Raw genomic sequence first — 26184 nt, forward strand, 5'->3', positions numbered from 1 at the left:
TTATTTAAATAATAATAAAAAAAACACTCAAGGAAATTGTATTTGTAGTGTTTAGGCCTTTGTGAGTGCAAGTGCACTTTCCCTCCTATTTGTTGCTCATGATGGAGTAGCATACTTAAAATCATATTTTTTAAGATTTGTTCTTTCTGGAGAAAGGGGACGGCAAATGATGTGAAATGAAATGAAATTTTTGAGTTTTACGTCCCAAATCTTTGGTTATGCCGGTTAGGCTAAAGGAGACGGTGATGATGAGAGAAAATGAAATGGTGGAATGAAGACAGTGGAAGGAAACGGGAGAACCCCGAGAAAACCCACGCACACGGTTTGTCCACCACAAAGTTCACTTGGCGGGAGCAGGATTTGAACCCAGGACCCCAAGCACCAGAGGTGAACGCTCTAGCACTGAGCCACCGCGGCCCCCGGCAAATGATGTCATTGCACGGGAAGGCAAATTGCCTAGGGCCGGCCATGGTTAGAAACTGTAACAGTATGAAACCATAGAAGAGCTAGAAATCTTGAAGTTAACATAATGAAGATAAAACTGAAGATAACAGTATGCATAATACATAAATTACATAGGTATTTGCAGTATGAATTGCATGCATATCAATAGGTGAAGTTTCGTGTATATAAAACCACCTTTACATGTGTAACATCATACAATCATACTGTAGTATTAATATTCTTACGCTTACATTCGGTAGGAATGTATTTGTTGTCGTTTGAAGAAAGAAAAGAGGTGATTTTCATAAGCATGGGAGTTGTAGCTCGCAGGTAGATTCATGAGGCTATTTTCATAAGCATGGGAGTTGTAGCTCGCAGGTAGATTCATGAAGCTACTGGGATGATGACGAGCATTGTTGCCTGAATGGCATGAGGGTGGAGGTTGATGTAAAAAAGAACAGTTATTAAAAAAGAAAAGAAAGTCGAGAGTGTTGGTTTGAGAAGAAAAAGGGAAAATAGTTAGGGCGTGTAGGACATTGGATTCGTGCACCGTACTACCGCTACTGGACGTTGACTGGTCATTTCCATGTCTTGGCTTCTGCTTCAAATTGGCGTCAAAAATGAAATAAATTTCTTCTCCTCGTGAAAATTCTCTTGTTGTTGCTCACACTCACTCCTCCTTATCTTCCGGGTTCAGAGACGTTATATAGCACCCAAAGAAGGAAGATGGCCGTCGAAAATGCGGAAAATATCCAAGGTACGCACGTGTAAGGATTGAAGAAGATGCAAAGTAAATGGAACTCTCGACTTATATAATTATTACGGAACAAACCAGTTACATAAGATTACATAAATTACATAAAATTGCAGTGAATGAAGAATGAGGAATCATCTGCTGGATTTTGTTGTATCACAAGAATTTTGTAATGTTTACTGTCTGTCTCATTTTCCTAGCTATGACTGTTTTTCGTTATTCACAAAAATAAAGATGGAACGAAACAAAATAAAACTGTTACTAAATTTGAAATCGTCTTTACATCGTGTACTAATAAAATATGGGGGAAATCCAATATATCTATAATATGGTGTACAAGAAAATATTTGTTGTTTATCAGATAGAATTATTAGGTGGTGATATGTTCTATACCACAAGTGTACAACACTATGATCGCTTGAACTCTAAATAAATAAATAAATAAAGTATATTTTCATTTTTTTTATTTATTTATTTATTTTTTTTTTTACTTTAAAACGCATTGTCAAGAGGGAGAAAGTCAATCCGTTAGCTTACTGCAGGCAAGCGCAACTTTTGTCGTGGCATTGCGGTGCCATTCAAAATTCAATTATTAGTCAGCGATGATGGGGATGTTTTCTTCCGAACAAAACTAAGCGGACAAATCTTACGAATATAGCAACGAAGCTTCTCTTTGAGCTCTTCTCAGTGTATTAACTATTACTAGAATATAGCGTTTCATTCAGTTCAGTTCATTCATGTAATTTTTGAAATGCTGAGTAATACAACAATTTGTTCATACTTTGGTATAACGGTGTGTGTGATATTGGATCAATTTTTGAAAAAAAAAAAAAAAATCAATCAGAAAGACATAAGTCTCCACACTCCTGAGTAACTGCAAATAAGTCGAGAATGGAATAGGTGGATGCTGACTATTTCAAGTTTACGATATTAGATATCACATTTTGCACAGATGTGGAATAGCCAGTATATGATTTGAGCAAGTGAAATTGTAACCTTTTGGTTCACTACATTGATTATGAAGCAAGGTTATTTGAATGATTTAGATGATTTTTTTTAGAAAAAATAAAACTATCCATAATAAAATATTAGGCCTATATACAATTTGAATTTTTCTATTATATACAATTATAAAATAGAAAACTTGCCAACTCATTTTTTTTTTTAAAAAAAAGATATAAACCTTAGACTTTATCGCACCTTCTTCTGATAGTTATTCCTTTGTATTCAGCTCTCTGATGGAACATCCAGATCAATTTGAATACCCCGTGGACACGTAGTGAAAATACTACATTAATAGCAAAATTTTAGGTGTCAATCAAATCGAACCATAACATGACTCCTTACTGTTACCTACTTTCTATATCTGACCTTGACGAGTCACACAATAGCACTGCATGATTATGGGAGAGTTACACAGATGATACAGCCCTGTGTGGTATGAAATAAACTTTCTTCTAAAAGTGTACAGGGGTTGATGTATTATTGCAGTTATGGTACAAGTAGGGATTTATGAAGCTGTTTTTATGTTGAAACTATAGTACTACATTCGGGTCAATATGGTAATACATTTTTTTGTAATATCTGTACTTTTTTCTTTCTTTCTTAACTTTTGAGCCTGAATCCTTGCCTCTCAGTAAAGATATTTCAAAAATGACCAATTGAGAATGGTTAAGAGCATTGCCAGAATGAACTTAAAAAGAATGGAGAGATGGAGTGGGAAGGATAACTGTGATTGTTCCTACACGTAAAAGTAAATCTTTTATCCGCACCTTCTTCTGTTTCTCCCAAAACTTCGTAAAATATCATCTCTCTATAGCTTACGGTTCTTGAGATATGGCTCCTTAAATCTCCCGAAATTCGAACTTTTTTTTGGTCAATATCTGGAGAACGGTGCCCAGTTGGCCAATGGCCACTGGTCACTATTGGTACCAATATGGCTCCTTAAATCTCCCGAAATCGGAACTATTTTTTGGCCAATATCTCGGGAACAGTAAGTCATAGAGAGATGATTCTGGTGTTGATCAATACCTAAGAGAATGGTAAACATTTTGGTGCCAATACTAACTGGTGGCTACTGGCCAAACCAGTGGCCAGTTGGACAGTGGCCAACGGGCACTAGTTGGTACCAAACTGTTTACCATCCTCTTAGGTATTGTTCAACGCCAATATCATCTCTCTATAACTTATGGTTCCCGAGATATGGTTCCTTAAATCTCCCGAAATTGGACATTTTTTTTGGCAATATCTTGAGAACGGTAAATGTAACGCAAAAAATCCCATCACTTTCTCGGATAGTTTTTGATGCTTTATCGAATGGAAGACTCAAAATTGAAAAATTCGCAAATAACAGATACACACACACACACACACAGAGAGAGAGAGAGAGAGAGAGAATTCAGTAATGAACTTTTTAAGTTCGTTGAACACATAAAGGATAAAGATTGAACACATAAAGGATAAAGATTGAACACATAAAGGATAAAGATTGAACACATAAAGGATAAAGATTGAACACATAAAGAATAAAGATTGAACACATAAAGGATAAAGATTGAACACATAAAGGATAAAGATTGAACACATAAAGGATAAAGATTGAACACATAAAGGATAAAGATTGAACACATAAAGAATAAAGATTGAACACATAAAGGATAAAGATTGAACACATAAAGGATAAAGATTGAACACATAAAGGATAAAGATTGAACACATAAAGGATAAAGATTGAACACATAAAGAATAAAGATTGAACACATAAAGGATAAAGATTGAACACATAAAGGATAAAGATTGAACACATAAAGGATAAAGATTGAACACATAAAGAATAAAGATTGAACACATAAAGGATAAAGATTGAACACATAAAGGATAAAGATTGAACACATAAAGGATAAAGATTGAACACATAAAGGAAGACCAGAGAACACGAAAAGTCTACATGCTCTTAATCAGATTCGAAAGATTAAATAAATAAAATAGACATTTAAACAAAAAATACTAAAATAATTCTTGTAACAATTATGTTTATACCTTTTATAACTTTCGAAAATAATACTTACTATGAGATTTAGCGAAGGAGAACTTGAGGTTTCGTTGAACTAAGTGAAAACTGATATGATTGTTGATTGGAATATCAATGTTGATTTCCCGGGATTTATAAACTCCATGTAGTATGTTAAGAATCGGATTGTAGACGAATAAACTTACACTTCCAAGAGTTGAATACCTGCAAAAGTAAACAATAAAATTTTTCACAGCTGAAGTGTTTCATTTTGTTTTATGTTTGAGCATAGCACGAGGTCGTTTAAAAGAAGCTACCTTGGCCCGGATTTTCTGGAATTGTTTTGAAAGAAATTTATAGAGGTTGATGAGGTTTTTCGAAAGGTACAGTTCTGTCTTCCAGAGTGCAGAGTCTCAACATTATTAGAACAAAGTTATGAAACAGCTTCTGTGAGGCCTATAGTAATAAAGAAGAAATCTTTACTGTTCAAAAGTTTTGCCTCTATCTCGGACTATTTTATAACAACTGGATCACCGCGTAGTTTGATTATTTGACTTTGAAACATATAATGCCTCTATTGTTTTTGTGTATGTTGAAATACGGAACGGGGGACTCATTATTATCGACTATTTACCGTAAATTAATGAAACATCTTCTATCATGTACTCATATTGTAAAGAGTTTACATTACGGCATTTGAAGGGATTAATGTCAAATACAGGGTGTGATTGAAAAGTACAGGAACTTTTCCCGCCGCGCGGCTCCCTGGCGTTCGAAAAATGTGAGGGGTGGGGGAAAATGTGCGCGGGACCTTCCTCTTTCAAGCGGAACTTGGCCCAGTGCGCTGCGAGCAGCGGCTGAGAAAGCATCGCTGTCCGCGTGAACGTCGTTTTGGTCGTCGGTCACGTTTTTTGAGCGCCGAAAATGGAGTCAAAGATTGACCAACGCTACGCCATCAAGTTTTGTGTCAAACTAAAAAAGACGTTCACCGAGACCCAGGACCTGCTCAAGGAAGCCTTTAGGGAAGATGTGATGTCCCGTACTCGGATCTTTGAGTGGCACAAGGCCTTCAGGGAAGGCCGGGAGGACGCCGATGACGAACCACGCTCTGGGAGGCCGTCGACGTCGAAAACCGATGAAAACGTCGACCGAGTCCGCGAATACCTGAACCTGGACCGTCGGACAACCCTCCGGGAGATCAGCGAAGAACTTAATTTGACATACTATGCAGTGCAAAAAATTGTGACTGAAGAATTGAACATGCGGAAGGTGTGCGCCAAACTGGTCCCCAAGGTGTTGACCGAGGAGCAAAAAGAACTGCGAGTGAAAACGAGTCGTGAAGTGCTGGATTGTGTGGAAGCCGACGAAGAGTTATTAGACAGTGTGATCAGTGGTGATGAAACAAGGTGCTACGAGTACGACCCCTCGGTGAACTTGATGGCCTGTACATTACATTAGTATTAGTTACAGGTTTAAATTTATGAACTTATAAATAGGTAGCAGTGTCACGTGTATCTCGCGAAGAAGTTTGGTTTGAATTATATGCAACCAGCATGGCGTATAGCTAGGTTGCATACTGCAAAGGTTGGATCCATCAACGAAGTCGATTCCTAACTCTTGATCCTCTTCATTCTGACCAAAAATGATGTTGATCCATCAGAGTAGTTATTGACAGGCAGTAGCGTACCCAGGAATTTATTTCGGGAGGGGGGGTCCAAACTAAAAATGAAGGTATTTTATATTAAAATTCCTAAAATTGCCCCTAAAATTAGGCTAATTTTTTTTTAAAAAGTCGAAATTTCGGAGGGGGTCTGGACCCCCAGGTCCCCCCCCCCTGCGTACGTCCCTGTTGACAGGCATACGAACAAACAGGGTAAATATATGAAGTATACGTTCTGATCACTTCACGCCATTTTTTTTTTTTTTTTTAATGAATTGGGCTGGCTAGATATCCAAGCTCGCTACATATACCAGTCAATGACAATTTTATTTAAAATTTTGACATTTGGTGTGCCTATATATCTTTACAATAAACTACAGTATGTTAGAGATAGCCACAATCATGATACTCGCTCTAGCAGATCAACACTGCTGTCGATACCTCGTCATAATACGAATCAAATGGCTAATTCATTCGCAATCTCTGGTATTAGAGAATGGAACAGACTTCCACCAGATGTAAGAAATTCACCCTCAATTGCGACATTCAAAAGAAATTTGAAGCAATATCTGATAGCCTTACCCAATGTACACCAATGTCGGGAATATTTTTTTTTTTTTTTTAATTTTCCTACAAAGCTGAGCAATAGCAACCAAATGTAAACAGAAACTTGAGGTATGTATCTATAATATTAAGTTTGTGGGGAGGTATGGAGGAGGGGGGAATGTAAGGTAGTATACTTTTAAGAATACATTTATCGTTCTGTGTATGCTGTATGTATAGTTTTCTTGTTTGTATGTTAAATAGTATGAGGGTATGGCGGGGGAGGAGGTATGTAAGGGAGCATATTCGTGTGTAGGGGTATATGTGTGTGTGTAGTACATATGCATTAATGTAACAATTGTAATTTTTATGGATTCGACGTTAATGGTAGTACGTATATCTTGTATACATTTGATTTGGTTGAGTGTAAGAAAAAGCAAACATAGCTTTAACTCTACCGTTAAATAAATAAATAAAAATAAAGTAATTTTACTTAGTAAACCAAACTCCTAAAAACGAATGGATGTAGGAAAAGAATATATCTTCAAAACAATATAAACAATAATTCTCAGTATATAAATCTTGAGTCGCTGCTGAGTCTTGACAATGTGTTTGATGGATCACAAATAGGCTACTTTACGGTGTTCTAAAGTTTTCAATTTTTAAGTTTAACACGTTCCAGACGAGACGGGTTCTGCCCCTTTTGGAACTAACGTGCAGTAAGATGAATAACAGGTATAGCCTTTCCTTTGATTTGTGATTTTTATAGCAAGCTTTGTAGTTTCAGACATGTCTTTAAAATAATAATAATAATTAAACTTAAGCGAGTCTCTTGTACGAATTTTGGAGAAAAATGCACACGCAGAAAATTTCCGTCTGCTGGGGAAAAACACTTTGTTTGCAACGAGTGAACTTTTCGGATGTCACAAACTGAATATTCTCTGCACTTTCAAACGAGACATTAGTTTGTTCAAGTCATAAGCAATCCGTATTTTGACTAGAAAGAACTTTCGCCTTTGAGCCAAGAGACTTAAGTACAAAAATATCAATGTTAATACGTTAAGACATATGCTTTAACATACAATTAAACTTAACTTACACTATCTGACACGGAAAACAAAATGGTAGTCCCCACACTTACACTTCTTTGGTGACTATAGAAAGTTTGATTTCAAATTTCGCCATTCAAAAATTATTTTTGGAAATAATTTTAATTTTGGAGTTTAAGAAATTATTTTGAAAGTACAGTTATTTAAAATGCCAAAGGAAACGAAAAGAATAATAACAAGACTTCCAGAACCCAGAATTTTGTAGGATATATTTTGCAAATGTTTTTAATTCAATTAATCATTTTAGACTATGCAATACACAATCATAAGTATAGTATTGATTAATTACTTGATAATTATATCTATCAATTAAGTCTTAATGTTTTCTATTATAATATTTTATTGTTTAACAACAATAAGTAGTTCTTTTTTCTTTATGATATTAATTTATCTTTTGGAATTTGTAATTAGATTTAATATCCTTCCAGATGGGTGTCAGACTTAAAATGGCTGACACGCATTGATATACAGGGTGTCAAAATGTTGTCACAATATTTTGTGATTAGATACCTCACATCAAAATAAAAAAAAAGTCCATATAAACCTGTGGTCGAAAACTACATAGTTTTGTAGTTATGGGGCGCCGAAAACATGAAAAAATGAACTTTAAAGGTCCATAGTTCCACTATTATAGGACCGATTGTAGTCGGGTCAAGACATCACTGAGGAACTAGTATGTGAACTATCCAAATATCCATCTTTCAGAACCTCCGGTACTTGCACAATCAGTTTTAGAGAGGCTGTTTGGGAGTACTTGATCACTCTCCACCTACCTCTCTAAAAATTTGTGTGCAAAGTACTGGAGCATGCTTAAACATGGATATTTGGATAGTTCACATACCAGTTCCTTAGTGATGTCTTGACCCGATTACGATAGTTCCCATAGTAGTGGAGCTATGAACTTTTGAAGTTCACTTGTTTCTCATTTTCGACACCCTATAACTCAGAAACTATCCACTTTTGAGCACAGGTCCATATGAACTTTTTTTCTTATTTTGATGTAAGGAATCTGTTCTCAAAATATTGTTACACAATTTTAGTAACACCCTGTATAATAGACCTTTTTCTTACTCTAATAATGTCAAAGCAAACTATTAAACGTAATAACTCGCTTACTTGGCAACAAATTGGTTGTGTCTAGTGACTCTCTGCCCATTGAAATCATGCGTGAAATTACCACGAAGCGAAAATACAAATGGTATTGTGAGGATTCCACTTGCAGGCATGCCAACGTCACTGGGTTGAAGATAGGAACCGTAACCTGAGGATCCTACACGTTGGTAGTTGACATAAAACTCCTTTTGAATTGCTTTCACATTTTGAACGGCTGCAGAAGACAAATACAAACATCAATCATTATGTTACATAAAATAAAGGTAGAACACATAAAAAGACATCTGCAAAATTGAAAGTTATCCTTAACGAACTATATAAAATGACTTTCTGTGAATTGATTTTATAAATTATAAATTTAACTGATTTTATACGAGGGTCATCCGGAAAGTGGTACCCGTTTGTGCAATAAAGAGACAGTAGCATATATTAACAAATATACACATTTTTTATTGGAAAGAGCATACTTTACACTACTTCTTCACATAATCACCAAGCAAATTGAGGCATTTGTCATACCATATGACGAGTTTTTGTATTCCAGCGTCATAGTCCTCCGTCGCCAGCGTATTGAGATACGTAATCACGCCTCGTTTAAGTTCTTAATCGCTGTCAAATCTCTTTCCCGCCAGAAAGTCTTTAAGCTTTGTAAAGGGATGAAAATGTTCACAGAGTTCATCAATTGTGACGCGCCGATCGTTCCTCACGCATTCGTCTACTGACCTCAGCAGTTCGTCTGTAATGACAGATGGTCTCCTCGTCGTGTGTACTCCCCCTCCCCAGGTTGAAGTTGCGACACCAGCGCCAAACAGACGACTCGTCCATCACATTGTCTCCATACACCTCCTTTAATTTGCGATGAATTTCACAAGGTCGAACGTTTCGTGCATTAAGAAATTTAATCACGGCCCTCACTTCACAACTGGCGGGATTCTCAATTCGTTTAATCATTACAAACGAGCACAGACACAACACATGCACTGCTAGCGTCACGTAACCTCGCACAGAACAGGCAGACAAGCCACTGACGCAGTCTCACCTTGCCCAGCGGCTCCTCGAGTCGTCAGCGCTTCATGCGGCGCAAACGGGTACCACTTTCTGAATGACCCTCGTATTTAAATACTAATTGAAAATAAATTTAAGGATTTTTATATATTTTATTTTATCGTACTAGTATTGTCTTATATTAGAAACATTTCTTCGAGAAGTAATTTTTTTCTTATTATTGTATAATTAACAACTAACAAAGTGGAAAATGGATTATCTGTGCTAAGGAATTTCTCATTAGATTTTTTTTTAAACTTCAGAAAATACCTTCAACAATATCTACACACTAACTAACTAGCTAACTCTATGGCCTATGGAACCCGGAGGTTCAATGCCGCGTTCACAAAAGCTCTCCACTGACTTCTATCGTTAGCTAACTGCATCCAGTTTCTACTTTGTATTCCAATCTCTGCGAGATCCATCTTAATATTGTCCTCCTATCTGCGCCTAGGTCTTCCTAATGGTCGTTTTCCAATTGGTCTTCCAGTCAAGACTTTGAAAGCGTTTCTACTTTCTTCCATTCTAGCTACATGACCCGCCCACCTAAGCCTCCTAGACTTGATGACCCTAACAATATCTACACACAGATCAACAATATTTATTTATACTAAGATCAACATCAAAATCTATACTAATATATATTTTATACCAATATCTTTTAACTTAGTATGTATCTAGATGAATGGTTTAAACTACATATAGTCACAGCAAAAATAGAGAAAGAAATGTAAGACAGATTAAAGTAGCGTTTTTTTTTATATAGAAAAAAAAAAGAACTTACCCTCTATAATATTCTCAACTGTACTTTCATTCAGGTAGATACAGGCTACTGTTCTTCTGTGACGTTTGAGAATGATTTCAACATGTAATTTATTCGAATCTCTTGGAAGAACATTGAGCATTGAGATTATCTTTTGAAGCTTACTATTCTCTCCGTCTTCGTCATTACTTTTCAGTATTTGGTCTAGGTTTCCTCCACCTTCAGCTTTCACGTACAGCTAAGTTAAAATTTAAAACATTACTTATGCAACTTCATACCATGTATGCAAGAAATCATTATTTGCGTACAAGATACTAGTTTCCCATTTCAAGGAATCGCTCTAGTTTTTAACGAAACACTATATATAATTGCTAAATTTGTAACTTTAGTACTTAACCATTTAATTACGTAAGTTCATGCAGAAAGAACTTCAATCACCAAAATCATCCTGTTTTTGGCTAGTATTGGCCCCTCATCTCTAAACTGTTACCAATGAGGGAAACAAAATAAAAACCCCTTGTACGATATAAAGAAGAATACGTTTTCACCTTAGCAAAATGGCGCTAATAAGCATATGCAACTCACCTCGAGGTCTTCGAAGTTGATATCGTAGGCGAAAGCACTGATCCCAGCGTAGAAAATGCTTGGTTTCCCATTTTGAGGATCACCTATCGTGAATATTTGAGAAAACGTTCCAAATCCATAATCTTGATCCCTATAGTCAACAAAGTCGTTTGTTGTACCCACACCAGAAGAAGATGGTCGACGGACGAAACGCACAATTTTTGCAGCATTGATTCCCCTATAACACAGTAATAACAATAATTAGTATCATAATTTCTGATGGAGATAATACAACTTAATAAATATAATATTATAAATTGTATTGATAAATCGGTTATAATACTGAGATAAACCAGTATAAACTGATAAGACAATTAGCTCTTCTTGATGGTCTAATAGCTAACGCATGTGTCTTTCGTACAGGAGGTCCGGGTTCGATTACCTGTGAAGGAGCATCAAACACATTATAGTAGTTCAGATCCCTTTTAAACTGAAGGTTTCGCCCTATGTAACCTCACTATTGACTAAAGGTGTAAATATAATACCAATCAATCAAAGATAAAACAACTGCTCGCAATAAATCGCACAAATATTTTAATCAACGAGTAGTAGTAGTAGTAGTAGTAGTAGTAGTAGTAGTAGTAGTAGTAGTAGTAGTAGTAGTAGTAGTAGTAGTAGTAGTAGTAGTAGTAGTAGTAGTAGTAGTAGTAGTAGTAGTAGTAGTAGTAGTAGTAGTAGTAGTAGTAGTAGTAGTAGTAGTATATTCTTCCAATTGTATTTCGTAAAACACAATACTATTACTAATACTATTTACTATTAATTTATAGTAAATAGTTGTAAAGAATGCTTGGAAGTAGTTCAAATCTATAGTAGTAATAGTTGTGAAGGATTCTTGGAAGAAGCTGAAATGTATAGTGAATAATCCTTGTAAGTACTTATTGCGCGTATGGAACACTTTTGCAACATAAATATACTGTTTCACTTATAATGTTTCTTCGATACGTATTTTTTAGCCAATATTTCAATTGAATTAACAGTCGATCTTTCTCAGGACCAAGGGCCTCAATTATTTTCCCACGCAGATCTTCACATAGTTGTGACAACTAACAGTGGTATGTAGTAAAAAATGTATATCATTATCGTCCTTATATGAGGTATTTACAAACAATTTGTGTTTTACCAGTTAAGAACTCTTAACATGTTACTGTTTAAATAAACTGAACTAATTTTATGTTTCCTTAAGGAGACAGTCGAGGAGATCTTCTTGCAGAAATCTTCATTATGTCCATAACCGATAAGGGCTTAAAATTTCTAGAAGTACAGAGTTGCCATATCAAACACTATTGCAAATTCTACAACTATAAGAACCCATAGTTTATAAATTTGTAACTTTTAGCAATCTAGCAGATTATAATAAAGTATTTTGAAGTCCCAAAATGTGTTTTTGTTAATGCAATTAGTAATAGTAGTGTCCAAAGCTTTTTGAATGTTTCCCTTATCCATGTTTAGTATAGGCTTTCTGTAACTTTCAATTACAAAATGTGGAAGTTTTACTTCTTCAACATAGGAAGGAACGTATTTGAAGCATATTGTATTAGGATAAGAATCCTTTACAAAACATGGTTAACAGAAAGATCCAGAAATACTTCGATACTATTATTACTAATTATATTAACAAAAACAAGTTTTAGAACTTCAAAATATTTTATTATAATCTGTTTGGTTGTTAAAACTTACAAATTCATAAATTATGGGTTGTAATAGTTATGGAATTTACAATAGTCTTTGGTCTGGCAACTCTGTACTTCTAGGCGTTTCAAGCGCTAATCGGTTGATAGATATAATGAAGATTTCTACAAGAAGAACTCCTCGAGTGACTCCTAAAAAAATATAAACTTTTGAGTTTATTTGAATAAGATCTCTTAACTGGTAATATACGAATTTTTTGTGAATATATCATATAAGTATGCTTAATACTATATCAATTTTTTACTATGTGCCCTGTTAGTTGGTACGTACTTATACCTATATGAAGATCTGTATAGGAAAATAATTGAAACCCTTTTCCCTGATGAAGATTGACCAGTAGCTCAATTGAAATATTGGCTAAAAAATTTCGTATTGAAGAAACATTACAAGTGAGTTAGTATACGTATTATTATCCTTGTAATTAGTTTAGAAGTTGTTGTGAAGCGCTCTTAGAAGGAACTGAAACTTATAGAAATACTTATGAAAAAATCCATTATTTATAGTAAAGGAATTAACCAACCTTTTAAATATCTGAGTTTAGGTAAATACTAAATGTTCTTGTCACTTATGAGCTGAGTTATAAATAGGGTTGCCATATGTCCGTATTTTGTATGGACTGTTTGTATTTTTGGGTCTGTGTCCGTATCGTACAAAGCATGAAATAGGAAAATGTTTGTATTTGACAGTTTTTGGAGCTACCCCAAAATTTCCGAGTCGGAAATCGCTAAAATCTCGGACGAAAAGAATTGTATTTTCATCATATATTTTAGTTGCTATTAATAAAGTATGTTATGTTTTTGAAAAGTGTGTCATTTTTCCATTCCAGTGTTCTTTTGGTAAATTTAATATACATAATTTAATGGTATGATTTATTATGTGTGTGTTAATGAAAAAAAAAATATGTTAGTTTCCAATAGTGTTTTAATATTACAGTAAATAATTGTGTGATAACCGAAAAAGGTGATCTTTAGGTAAGAAATTTCAAAATATTTGCTTTGTGTTTGGGCACCGTATCTTTGATAGGTCGTCGTTTTAAGGTCCGTATTTTGAACCAAAAAAATTATGGCAACCCTAGTTATAAAATTATAAAGAACTACTGATAGGTATTGTACTTTTTAAAAAGTGACCAAAATATTAAGAACAAAACAACACATTATAATTTACTACAAAAAAGTGTCACTTACAAATTGTAATAGCAAGGATTATTTGTTCCTGCTAATGATTGGATGCTTGTGTAGAAGAAATTTTGAAGATGAATATCTGGCTCCGATTGAATATACCAATACAAATTCAGAAGGCGTCCCAAGCTTTGATCGGTGATCAGAAGTACAATAAGGGCGGCAACTCGCATTTCCGTGTGTTCGTTTCGATTGATTAGCAATGGATAGTACATCTCATACAACTGCAATTAATACATAAAATATTATTTCAAATATGGTTAGGACACACAAGTTAGTATAGGCGTGCTGTAGGTATAGATATCGTAAACAGAAATAATATTTTGACTCTTTCATCTCCCTCTATTTATATGTATACGTTGCTTTGCAAATATAATGAATAATACATTCTCTATAGAACAATGATTTATAATCTTCTCTAACTTATTCTACTTAGTGTAATACACTGAAGATCTAATTTTAAATTATCCCGTGACTTAATACAGTCTTAAATTGAACCTTCTTACAAATGTGAACATACGTGCTGTTATTTTAAGTTCCTAATAGCAATGAATCTAATTTATTTCAACAATTCTAGTAAAATTTTCATAATAATTATTGCCATTCTGACAGCGCGTTTCAAAAATCATTATCACAATTTGAAACGAGGATTCAAAAATTGACACATTTTGAAGTTTCAAACATTCAAAATATTTTGCGCATTAGAGATCTACAAAATTTATTAAAGCTTTTCCATTGTTACATTTTCGTGACACGGTATTAGAAATTATTTATATAGACTACGAACATATGACTAACCAATCAATTATCATATCTTATCGATCTTAACTTGTCAATTTCCATTACATTATGCATTTTTATATACGAGGGTAATCTGTAATCTAATTTTCAACACAAAACTATACAGGGTATCCCGGGAGTGGCAATACGTTGGGAAATGGTAGTATGAGTGATTCTGAGCAAAAAAAAAAAAAAAAAAAAAGTTCATATGAACATGGGTCCTATTCTCAATAGTTTGAGAGCTATAGGTTGTGAACCACTTTTTATTTTATGTTGCTTATTGCTCACCCTGTAGTTATTCTACAGAGGTGAGACATAGCGCATTTGATAGATGATGTAATGGCCGTTCCAACGGTGTGCAACGCGTGGCAGAAGTGTCTTTGAAAAAGAAGTTATTGAGAGAAATTTGGGAATCAGTATTACTATCTAATTCCCATAAACAATCTTAAAATAATCTTAACTTTGCCATTAGCTCTCAAACCATTGAGAATAGAAGCCATGTTCATATGGAGTTTTTGCTTAGAATCACCCATACTACCATTTTCCGAAGTACTGCCACTTCACTCCGGGACACCCTGTATAATTGAAGGGCCCTCTGCAATGGCAAGGTAAGTCGAGTTACCTCGATTCCTGGTAAAACATAGATAAAGAAGGCGTATGGACTTACTGTCCTTTTCCGTCACCTCTAGTGCATATACGAAGCGTCTATTGTAAGAAAAAAACAATTCATTTGCATCTTTGCACTTTAAGCTTATAAGCTTTCTAACTCAACCACCAATTTCACTTACCTTGTTATTGCAGAGGGTCCTTCAATTTGATTTAATAGAATACTGATTTGAAATCTTTTTGACATTTATTGTCATATACAAACCAAAAATATCTCATTCCTAGCTGTAACATTGAAATTACTAAAACGACACAACTGCGTACTTTGGTTTTAGATTTTGAATTTAAAATTCCCAGCAAGAGAGAAAGGAAAATATTTAATTTAACAGTGATTTTATTTTAAATCTAAAGACTTACCTTCTCAGGTTGGAACATCAAACTGGGAAGACTAGCCCAAACTGCTAAGAATCTCACGTGATGAGAGTATCCTAACTCCCCTTTGATTACCGGTTCCAGAAATCGTCCGACCGACCCAATTACAATGTTACTCATGCCTTGTAGATACAACATTCGATTGGCATGATCTTCACTATCTAAAACAGTCGTAGAATACACATTTCAGTAAATTCATCGAACACATGTTTACGCTCTGGCAAATGAGTTAGTTTCATTTTTGGAACATTTATTAATTCTAGACACAAAGTTAAAATCAATATATTTAGTAATTCAAGGGCAAGTCTAAATTTACAAAATACTGGAAAACTAAAAAAAAAAAAAAAAAAAAAAGGTTTAATTTTCTTTTTTAAATTTTGAATTAACAATTTTCCGTACAACTTATATTATCTACATAACACATTAATTCGTACTATTCATAAGGAGTATAGAATAAAGGATCTTTCAAGCTACTAGTTGTGTTCTCTTTGTACAGCTTGAACTCTTATTTTCAGGGGAAAAATTTATTTTAATCAATTGATTTAAAAGAGTGACTCACCAATCATAATCTTCTTCATCTGTATATGATGCTTAACCCTTTTTCAGCTTTTTGTAGAACTATACTTAACTATTCCCAATATAATATTTAAATTATTAAATATATTACTTAAATTCGCTAATACAAGGGCTGATTTATAAGTCATGGCAACAATATGTTTTCTCGTGGACTGGAGATATGATAAATTTCATATTTATCATGAAATACTTCATTTGAAAGTATATGATATGTACCTCCAAATGTTGCCAGCACATTAGATCGAGTATGTGCTCAGAAAGGTAGGTGTGAGGACGCACCAAGTTTCAGTCACTGAGTGATAATATTCTGGAACGGAGATGACGGATTATAATCAACATATGTGTTAACAGTCCCCTTCGTACAGTAACAGTGGGTGTTCGTGCTTATCCCATATTTGTGTACTTACCTCTAACGAACAGTGGCGAAGTGGTTGAGACTTTAAGCGGGTCATGTGGAAAAAGGACATACACATGCGGAATCTTGTGCAAAATAGGTGCCACATCGCTTAATCGAGGTAAAAAAAAAAAAAAAAAGTGGACACGCTACGAGATTTGTCGCATCAATCTGAAGAGATTTCAGCAAGAAGGTCTTGGCATGTCACTCTGGCGTTTTTGAAGTTCTCCACCTCACTACTATTTGATAGGGCACCGGCACTCACTATTTCCTGTGGCTCTGCCATGCCATTCTGCCCTGTTTGAAGTCCTCTGCCACCTCACTACTATTCGATTAGGCATGGGCACCCACTGTTTCTTGTAGCCACAGGACATTGGCACCCACTGTTTCTGCCATGCCACTCTGCCATGTCTGAAGTCCTTCGCCACCTCACTACTATTCGATAACTACCACTCATTGTTTCCTATAACTCTGTATAGCATTCCCGTGCATTTCCGACGTGGAGAACTGATATTTTGTCATACACACGTTGCTTGCGATTCGTCACCTCCATTCCCGAACACTGTCACTTAATAACCCAACTTCGATGCTTGCTCACACCCACTACTCTGCGGTCATCTGGTGGCAACATTTGGAAGTATATGTCGCATACTTTTAAATGCATATCTTAATTTTTTTATGTTCTCCCCAGTTCGCGAGAAAAAAGTAGTTGCTACGACTTATGAAATAGGTAAGGTATAGGTAAGGGGGTAAATTATTTGTCATCGCTAGGTAATTACAGTTACTGGGGGAAGGAGTTTATTTCGAAAACTGACAATTTTCCTGGTACAAGTTCCACTTGGATCTCAATAATCCATTTGCGTTGGTCATTCTCTCAATAATTAAAAGCAAGTGATAGCTTTTCTTTAGTCTTTATATGAAAGATAGTTAACACATTATAATTATTATTAAAATAAGAGAACCTCTGTAAGCGCAGAAGAAAGATAGCAAACATTTAAAATAAGAATTCGAATATATATGAAAGACTAAATTTCTTTACCTCTAAATTTGTGATAATAATACTCAACGTAATTTTCAAGCGTTTCAGGATTACAAGAAATACTGCATGTTTTAAATATAAGAGCTCCAAAACTCAAAACGGCACTTCGTTGAATTGCGCTTTGCTCTGGTGTGTACGATAGGTGTAGAAGTCCCTGTGAAAAAGAAAAGAATAGAATACTTTGAGTTGCATGGTAACATTCTATCTTATTATATGTAGATATGTAAATCTTCCTCTCTGCAGCATGTGAAGCATTTAATTTCAGAACATGCTAATTTAATGTTGAGTAAATTCCTACACAACATCCAAGGTTGCCAGATAGCATATTTCATTTACTTATTTTATGAATCTCAGTCAAATTCAGTGAAAAATAATAATTATAATAGTACGAGGCGCGTTTGAAAAGTAACCTGCGATTGGTCACTGTGCGTGACGTAGTGGGGGCAATGCTACCATCTTTGAACAGACATGCACGGTAGATCAGTACGCATCCAGCTGTGATAGAGTGAAGGTTGTCTGATTACTAGTTCCACTTTTGTAGCGCCTCAAAATGTGTTCTGCAATAGAAAACCCCGCCAAGTGTGAGATACGAGCTGTTATACGTTTTCTTATGGCAAAACAATATTCGGTAGCAGTTATTTATCGGGAACTTTGTGCCGTGTATGGACCAAGTGTGATGAGTGAAGGAGCTGTTCGTGAATGGGTTCGTTCATTTAAAAGTGGACGAACAAACATTCGTGATGAAGAGAGGAGTAGCAGGGCATTAGTGGTCACTGATGAAATCGTTCAGAAAATTGATAGAAAAATTAGTGAAAAATCTACGTTTCATAATCTCGGATCTTTCGGATGAATTTCCACAATTTTTCAGGATTTCAGCGCTTTGGTGATGATAACGAGCTGAAAAATGCGGTCACAGGCTGACTCAAGGCACAGGCGGGAGATTTTTATGCTGATGAAATTTCTAAGGTAGTGCAGAGATATGTTAAGTGCTTGAATGTTTATGGAAACTATGTTGAAAAATAGAACAAAGAAGTAGTTTTCAGATATATATATATAATAGATTCTTCTTATTTGTTTTGGTGTTTCTTTTTTAATCAATCGGAGGTTACTTTCCGAACGACCTTCGTACATAATAAAACAAACACTGAAAACGGAAACATATATAAAAATTTGTAATCGATATTTAGTTTCAAGGAATCAAGTTTATTGTTTCCTCATTTTTGATAATATAGTTTGCTTAGGGTTACCACATGCTGAAATGCCAAAATATAAACACACTTCTATCTGGCTAACTCGTTATATATATGTATTCAACATAAGAATGAAAACTTTTATCTTTTATTTTCATGTCTGTATTTAAAATATTATGAAAAATATATTGAAATGTATGAAAAATAATTACACAACAGTACTTACGCAGCATCATGATGACTTCATACAGTTTCTTCTTTGAAAATGAAATGAAATCTTTGAGTTTTACGTCCCATGGTTATGTCGGTTAGGCTAAAGGAGACGGTGATGATGAGTAATGAATGAAATGGTGGAATGAAGAAAATGGGAGGAAACGGGAGAACCCCGGGAAAACCCCACGCACACGGTGTTTGTCCACCACAAATTTCACTTGGTGGGGGCTGGGATCGAACCCGGGACCCCAAGCACCAGTTTCTTCTTTGAATACAAATAGCGAAATATCTTTACACGAGAAATGTCTGAAATTGAATTGGCAACACATTTCAGCTTACGAACTACGGAAAAATCAGGGAATTTCGAAAACAGTATATGGATAGAAATTTTTAATCTCAAAATGCAGGCATGTCCGCATAAATGCTGACATATGATGACCTTAAGTTTCTGTCTAATTATATGACCTCTCGCTTAGTTAAATATCCCATATTATTTCAAAACATTTTTTTCAAATCAATACTTTCGAACTACATGGAAAGTTGATCCATCCATTTTTACACCTAAAGATACAAAGGTAGCATAAGATAACTGTTCAGTAACAATAAATACACTTATGAAAGTGTTTTAATTAACCTAAAGGCACCCCTAAATATTTCAAGTCCATAAATATTTTAGGGACATAAATTATTAATGAATGAAATAGATGTAATTTACATACATTTTCTGAAAACATTTGATGTCATTATCATGCTATTCATCTGAGATAATGTTTAAGTTTTAATAATCTAATAACATGATTCATCTGAGATAATGTTTAAGTTGTAACAATTTAATAACATGATTCATCTGAGATGATGTTTAAGTTGTAACAATTTAATAACATGATTCATCTGAGATAATGTTTAAGTTTTAACAATCTAATAACATGATTCACCTGAGATAATGTTTAAGTTTTAACAATCTAATAACATGATTCATCTGAGATCATGTTTAAGTTTTAACAATCTAATAACATGATTCATCTGAGATCATGTTTAAGTTTTAACAATCTAATAACATGATTCATCTGAGATCATGTTTAAGTTTTAACAATCTAATAACATGATTCATCTGAGATAATGTTTAAGTTTTAACAATCTAATAACATGATTCATCCGAGATAATGTTTAAGTTTTAACAATCTAATAACATGATTCATCTGAGATCATGTTTAAGTTTTAACAATCTAATAACATGATTCATCTGAGATCATGTTTAAGTTTTAACAATCTAATAACATGATTCATCTGAGATAATGTTTAAGTTTTAACAATCTAATAACATGATTCATCTGAGATAATGTTTAAGTTTTAACAATCTAATAACATGATTCATCTGAGATCATGTTTAAGTTTTAACAATCTAATAACATGAATTATTTACGCTATATTTCGAGAAGATATTCTTGTATTAATAAACATTAAAACTTATACATACCTCAAATTCTTTGAGAAGAGCTTCGGATGGTGAATGAACATTCGAAGGAATTGCCGTAAGAAGACTAGCTGCAGTAATCCCACCAACTTTGCCTTGTTTCACTAAGTCTATAATGAAGACCGCTGCGGCTTCACTGCCTGCGAGGGGAAGGGAATCCAGAAACAATGATCTGTAACAGAAACATATAATATTTAGACATATGTAGGTAATATGTTGTAGTGTAACAAAGTACTACTGTCACGCGAAATGGAAAAAAAAATATTAATGAAGTAAGTATATTACATAACTGTAGAGTACTCACAAATGACAAATTGGATCTAATATAGTTATATACTTTATATAATTCTATTAATCTTAAAATGTAGGATTCATCCTAATGTCCATTATTTCTTATTAGAGAGCGGATTTTAAGGTGCAGCACCTTTTCTAAAAATGTAGTTGTTATAACAACCAAAGTTCAAAATATGTATTTCCGGGCATAAAACGAACTGAAATGAATGCACTTTGTTGCACCTTTTTCGTGAATGTTGCACACCTTTTTTGCCCTTTTTCATAAAATTTCCCTTTTTCTTATTTTTTTTAGCCTTCAGCACCTTTATTGTCCCTTTTTCTCTCTTTTTTTAAAAATTTGGACAGAACGATTTGTTTTATTTTCAATCTAGTTTACACATAACATTCAATAAATTTAGATGCAATCTTGACGGATTTGCTAGGAATAAATTTGAACTGAATTTGCGAGACAATCCAGACATAAAAACCTTTGCAACGTCAACTGAACTGCCTGTCCCTGCGCTTACAAGATGTGTACCACTGTTTTCTGTTGATGTCGAGCGAAGTTTCTCCACAAGGATCTCCTGAGCTCCATGCGTCAGAAACTAACATTTGAAAATATAGAAATGTTGTGCATAATCAAATATAGTTTCTGAGGACCCAGAAGTATGTGACGGTTTCTCAAGTCGCAATATTGCTAAATTAAAGTTTTCTTTTTTTAAAATACCGAGTTGGTTTTAACCACATTTTATTTCAAGAATATCGAATTTTGTACAAGTTTGGGATTAAATAAAACAATTTTGCAATTTATGTCCAATGTTTAAAGCCAAGACTTTAACAATATTTGTTGGTGTAATGAATAAAGAATGTTCATGTAACTGTATACTATAGCACTTAATAAAGGGATCCTATTAGCACCTTTTTTGAATGATTCTTCAGCCCCTTTTATTCCTTTTTTCCTACCACATTTTTGCACCTTAAAATCCTGTCCTTAATTATCATATCATTATCATGCGTGTTTGTTTTATGTACTCAAATCTGATATTCCCATACCAGGTCTATATTTATATATATATATGATATAATAGTTCTATGTACGTAATATTGTAAATCTAACCAAATCTGAACTACAGAGAAAAGAAACTGGTCCACATCAATTAGTTTAGCGGCCCACCTTATTATACTGGGAAAAAGGTTAAAATTTGCCTTCGAAGAGAATAGTGAGACAAAACAATATACTATAAGTTTATAGCATAATTCTTACATTTGTTGTAGTTGATAGAATTTACTAAGACATAAATAAAATTAATATTGAAAGTATAGATTGTGAAAACTGGCAAATGAAATGAACGAATAACCATTTACGGTGTCATACATTGCACACCGTAAAGGTTGATAATAAATAAAATCAGACGAAATATTAAGAAAATTGATGAAGAATAATCAATCTTCCGAACCAAAAATTTTGAAATTATCTGCTCTTTTTGGCAAAGTTCGAAACGTTTCATCCTTATTTGAAGGCACAGAGTCTCAGTGATAGACTGCACACTTTTAGTGTGAGGGGATCGTGATTCGATTGAAGGCCATGTAAAATTGTGGTGGACAATCTTATCTGTGGGTTTTATTGGGGTTCTCCCGTTTCCTCCAACACTATCATTCACTTTTATTAATAATCTTTCTCCTTTAACCTACTGAGCGTACCCATGGGATATAAAACTAGAAATATAATTTTTTATCCTTGTTTGTTATTAATTAATAAATAATTGAAAAATACCTACCTAATAGTTTCTTCCCGGAAACTGGTTCCAACACTGATCCTTTCGTAACAAGTTTTAAGACATTCATAGTCCATTGCAGACATAATCCATTGCAAATACTGAACTCTGAAAGTATGATGTTGCTTATGCTCTGTGTTGATAGCTGATTCTTCTAATGAATCTGCTATCTTTTCTAATACCTCTTGAAGCTGAAATTTATAGAAAAGTATACAATTCTGGATATCAAAACAACATTTCTCAATATTCATTGAAGTAGAATACAACTATTGTTATAAATGCTAAGAAAAACTAAACTAAGAAAAGTTGAACTAATTATTGTAGGAAGCGAATACATTATGTGTGCTAGCTTTCAATTTCCCTTCTCACAAGGATAGGATTTTTACTAGGAGAGAATCTTCAAACTCATTCTAAGATGCAACAAGAGCTTCAACCGATATGGAGACTGTATCGAAAAATAACCTTATGTATGTACTGTCTGTTGGCTGTATTTGTTGTATGAAATAATATACACACGTTTCACTGCAGGCTTACTTTCCGATCACTCCTCGCATATAATAATTTTGTATATTTAGAGAAAGGGACAGTTAAAAGTGTATTTGACTAAAAAAACACTTTTGCATGAGAAAGGGACAGTTAAAAGTGTATTTGACTAAAAAACACTTTTGCATGACAAAGGGACAGTTAAAAGTGTATTTGACTAAAAAAAACACTTTTGCATGAGAAAGGGACAGTTAAAAGTGTATTTGACTAAAAAAACACTTTTGCATGAGAAAGGGACAGTTAAAAGTGTATTTGACTAAAAAAAACACTTTTGCATGACAAAGGGACAATTAAAAGTGTATTTGACTAAAAAAAACACTTTTGCATGAGAAAGGGACAGTTAAAAGTGTATTTGACTAAAAAAACACTTTTGCATGAGAAAGGGACAGTTAAAAGTGTATTTGACTAAAAAACACTTTTGCATGAGAAAGGGACAGTTAAAAGTGTATTTGACTAAAAAAAACACTTTTGCATGAGAAAGGGACAGTTAAAAGTGTATTTGACTAAAAAAAACACTTTTGCATGAGAAAGGGACAGTTAAAAGTGTATTTGACTAAAAAAACACTTTTGCATGAGAAAGGGACAGTTAAAAGTGTATTTGACTAAAAAAAACACTTTTGCATGAGAAAGGGACAGTTAAAAGTGTATTTGACTAATAAAACACTTTTGCATGAGAAAGGGACAGTTAAAAGTGTATTTTACTAAAAAAAACACTTTTGCATGAGAAAGGGACAGTTAAAAGTGTATTTGACTAAGAAAACACTTTTGCATGAGGCTCTTGCTGATGGATTAAAGGCCGACCTTGAAATCAACTGACAGGGAAATATTGAATAATAAACGTATCGAAAATATCATGTAATGGTTTGCGTACTTGAACGGTAAACCGAAGACCATAGTTTGATTTCCAGCCCAGGAGCTTTCGATGAATTGGAACCCATAGAAAACTGGTGTAAAGAAAAACCTATTGGTTCGTCTTTTCTCATATAATCTGGCATACTTCTCAATGAATGTGCATCTAATCTGGCATACTACTACTACTACTACTACTACTACTACTACTACTACTACTACTACTACTACTACTACTACTACTACTACTACTACTACTACTACTACTACTACTACTACTACTACTACTACTAATAATAATAATAATAATAATAATAATAATAATAATAATGTTTATATTTATTAATTAGAATGAAAATGAGGAAGACAACAAACTTTTAATGATAACATATAATTATAATCTTATTTTGAGTTCCCTCGTGCCTAAGCGGTTAGCATACGCGCCTTTGAGGTGGGAGACTCGGGTTTGATTCTCGGCGGAACTCATGTGGCTTGGAACTCATGTTAAGATGTAGGTCCAAGTCTCATATACCCTTGCTGCCAAACGGAATGCTAAATTCAAAATCAAATAATCTTATTTTTATCTGTATTTTAACTAACAAAGTCTTCTGAAAAGTTCCCCATTAATGGAAATTTTGGAAGAAAATGTTTATATCTGATGGCTTTGCAACATTGTTATGTCTTTCATGTACACTAATCTTCATAATAACATTAAAAATCTAAAAATATTTAGGAAACTCACTAAACAATGTGAACTATGAGATTACTCACATTATTAACCCGATGGCATTGGTGCCTGATCTCACAGACCTATTTCTTAAATTTTAAATCTTTGCCTAATAATTTTTGTTTAAATTTTTTTGTTAATAATTTTATTTTGTATTGCGCATACTAAACAGGTATTGCGAATTTCAATACAAATCTTACATTTTAGTGCATCTTTGGAAAAATTGAAGAGTATGAAAAATATGGCAGAATTACAATAGACTGAAAAAGTGTGACGTCACATCCTTCTCGTTGCCATGGTGATCGCCATTTTATTTTCTAAACAACAAGCAGCCTAAATACCTAAAGAACCTATGTGCAAAACGAAAACAGTGATGAAATATTTCGGAATTGCAAACACTAGAGTGGAACAAATCCTTATGTTTCTTTTAAATATTTCTAATGATTGAAACTGAAAAAAAGGGTAGAAAAGGTAATTAGAAAAGAAATATGTTAAATATAGCGTGCATGACAAGCATTAACACTGAAATTAGGGGGTTCACATATCTTGTGAAATTTTCCCTCTGATGTATATTTTGAGAATTTCTATATTTTCAGGTTAAATTAAACCTTAAAATGTACTCACCCTGTTCATAATCAGATATTAACTTTAAATAATTCCGGAAAATTTTTGATTCAATAACATGAGTATGATATACTATTGCAAATTTGAAGAGGATTATTGTTTAACAGTTGTTTAACATATATACTGAACCACTCATAATTGGATGTGTAATTACTATATTTTTTTTAAGTTGATAGAGAATATAAGAAAAGATGTTACCTACATCCACTGATGGTCTGGATTGAACATTTCTAAAGGCTAGCCTTTTCTTTCTTTTGTAATGTGTACTTAGAAATAATATTGTGCACTCCCATTATAAACAGTAGACATTAGAGGTGTAAATGCCCCAATAGAATTAACATTATTCTAAAAAACTTTTTGTCTTTTTTAAAAATCATATATTTTTTACAGCTTTCTCTGTGCCGACAGTTTGTCAATCTACACGTTAGGGATTTTATATTGCGTATAATTGCTTCCTATGGTGGATTACATGATAATTGTGCTAACATTAACTATTCGATTTCTACCTTATTACTTAAGGATGTGGAGCTTTAAGAAATAAGCTCTTTAGCGCCATTAGCTTCACGCGTTTGTATAGAAAAAAAAACATGGCGATCACCATGGTAACGGGAAGAAAATGACGACATCACTATTCCAGTCTATTATTATTTAGTAAAAAGTTCAAAAGTTTCAATATGCTTCAAGGTAATAAAACATGTTCAGAAGTGTCCATTGAAAAATAAAATTTTCAATTTGAACCCCAATCAGAACAAACGGCA

The 26184-nt window shown here is 33.9% G+C and overlaps 1 protein-coding gene across 1 annotated transcript in view; it reads right to left on the minus strand.

The window, feature by feature from the left end:
- Positions 1-26184, minus strand: part of cv-d (vitellogenin-like lipoprotein) — an 89107-nt gene that overhangs the window by 49472 nt on the left and 13451 nt on the right. The window contains exons 5-13 of the mRNA XM_081731983.1: positions 22687-22874; positions 20639-20807; positions 17759-17912; positions 15735-15910; positions 13938-14155; positions 11026-11242; positions 10462-10678; positions 8637-8847; positions 4267-4433 (exon numbers count right to left, since the gene is read on the minus strand). Of these exons, the coding sequence (XP_081588109.1) occupies positions 4267-4433; positions 8637-8847; positions 10462-10678; positions 11026-11242; positions 13938-14155; positions 15735-15910; positions 17759-17912; positions 20639-20807; positions 22687-22874 (1717 nt within the window). The remainder of the gene's footprint in view (positions 1-4266; positions 4434-8636; positions 8848-10461; positions 10679-11025; positions 11243-13937; positions 14156-15734; positions 15911-17758; positions 17913-20638; positions 20808-22686; positions 22875-26184) is intronic.

Source organism: Thermobia domestica, chromosome 1, assembly GCF_964235325.1.
Source record: "Thermobia domestica chromosome 1, izTheDome1.hap1.1, whole genome shotgun sequence".
Lineage (NCBI taxonomy): Eukaryota > Metazoa > Arthropoda > Insecta > Zygentoma > Lepismatidae > Thermobia > Thermobia domestica.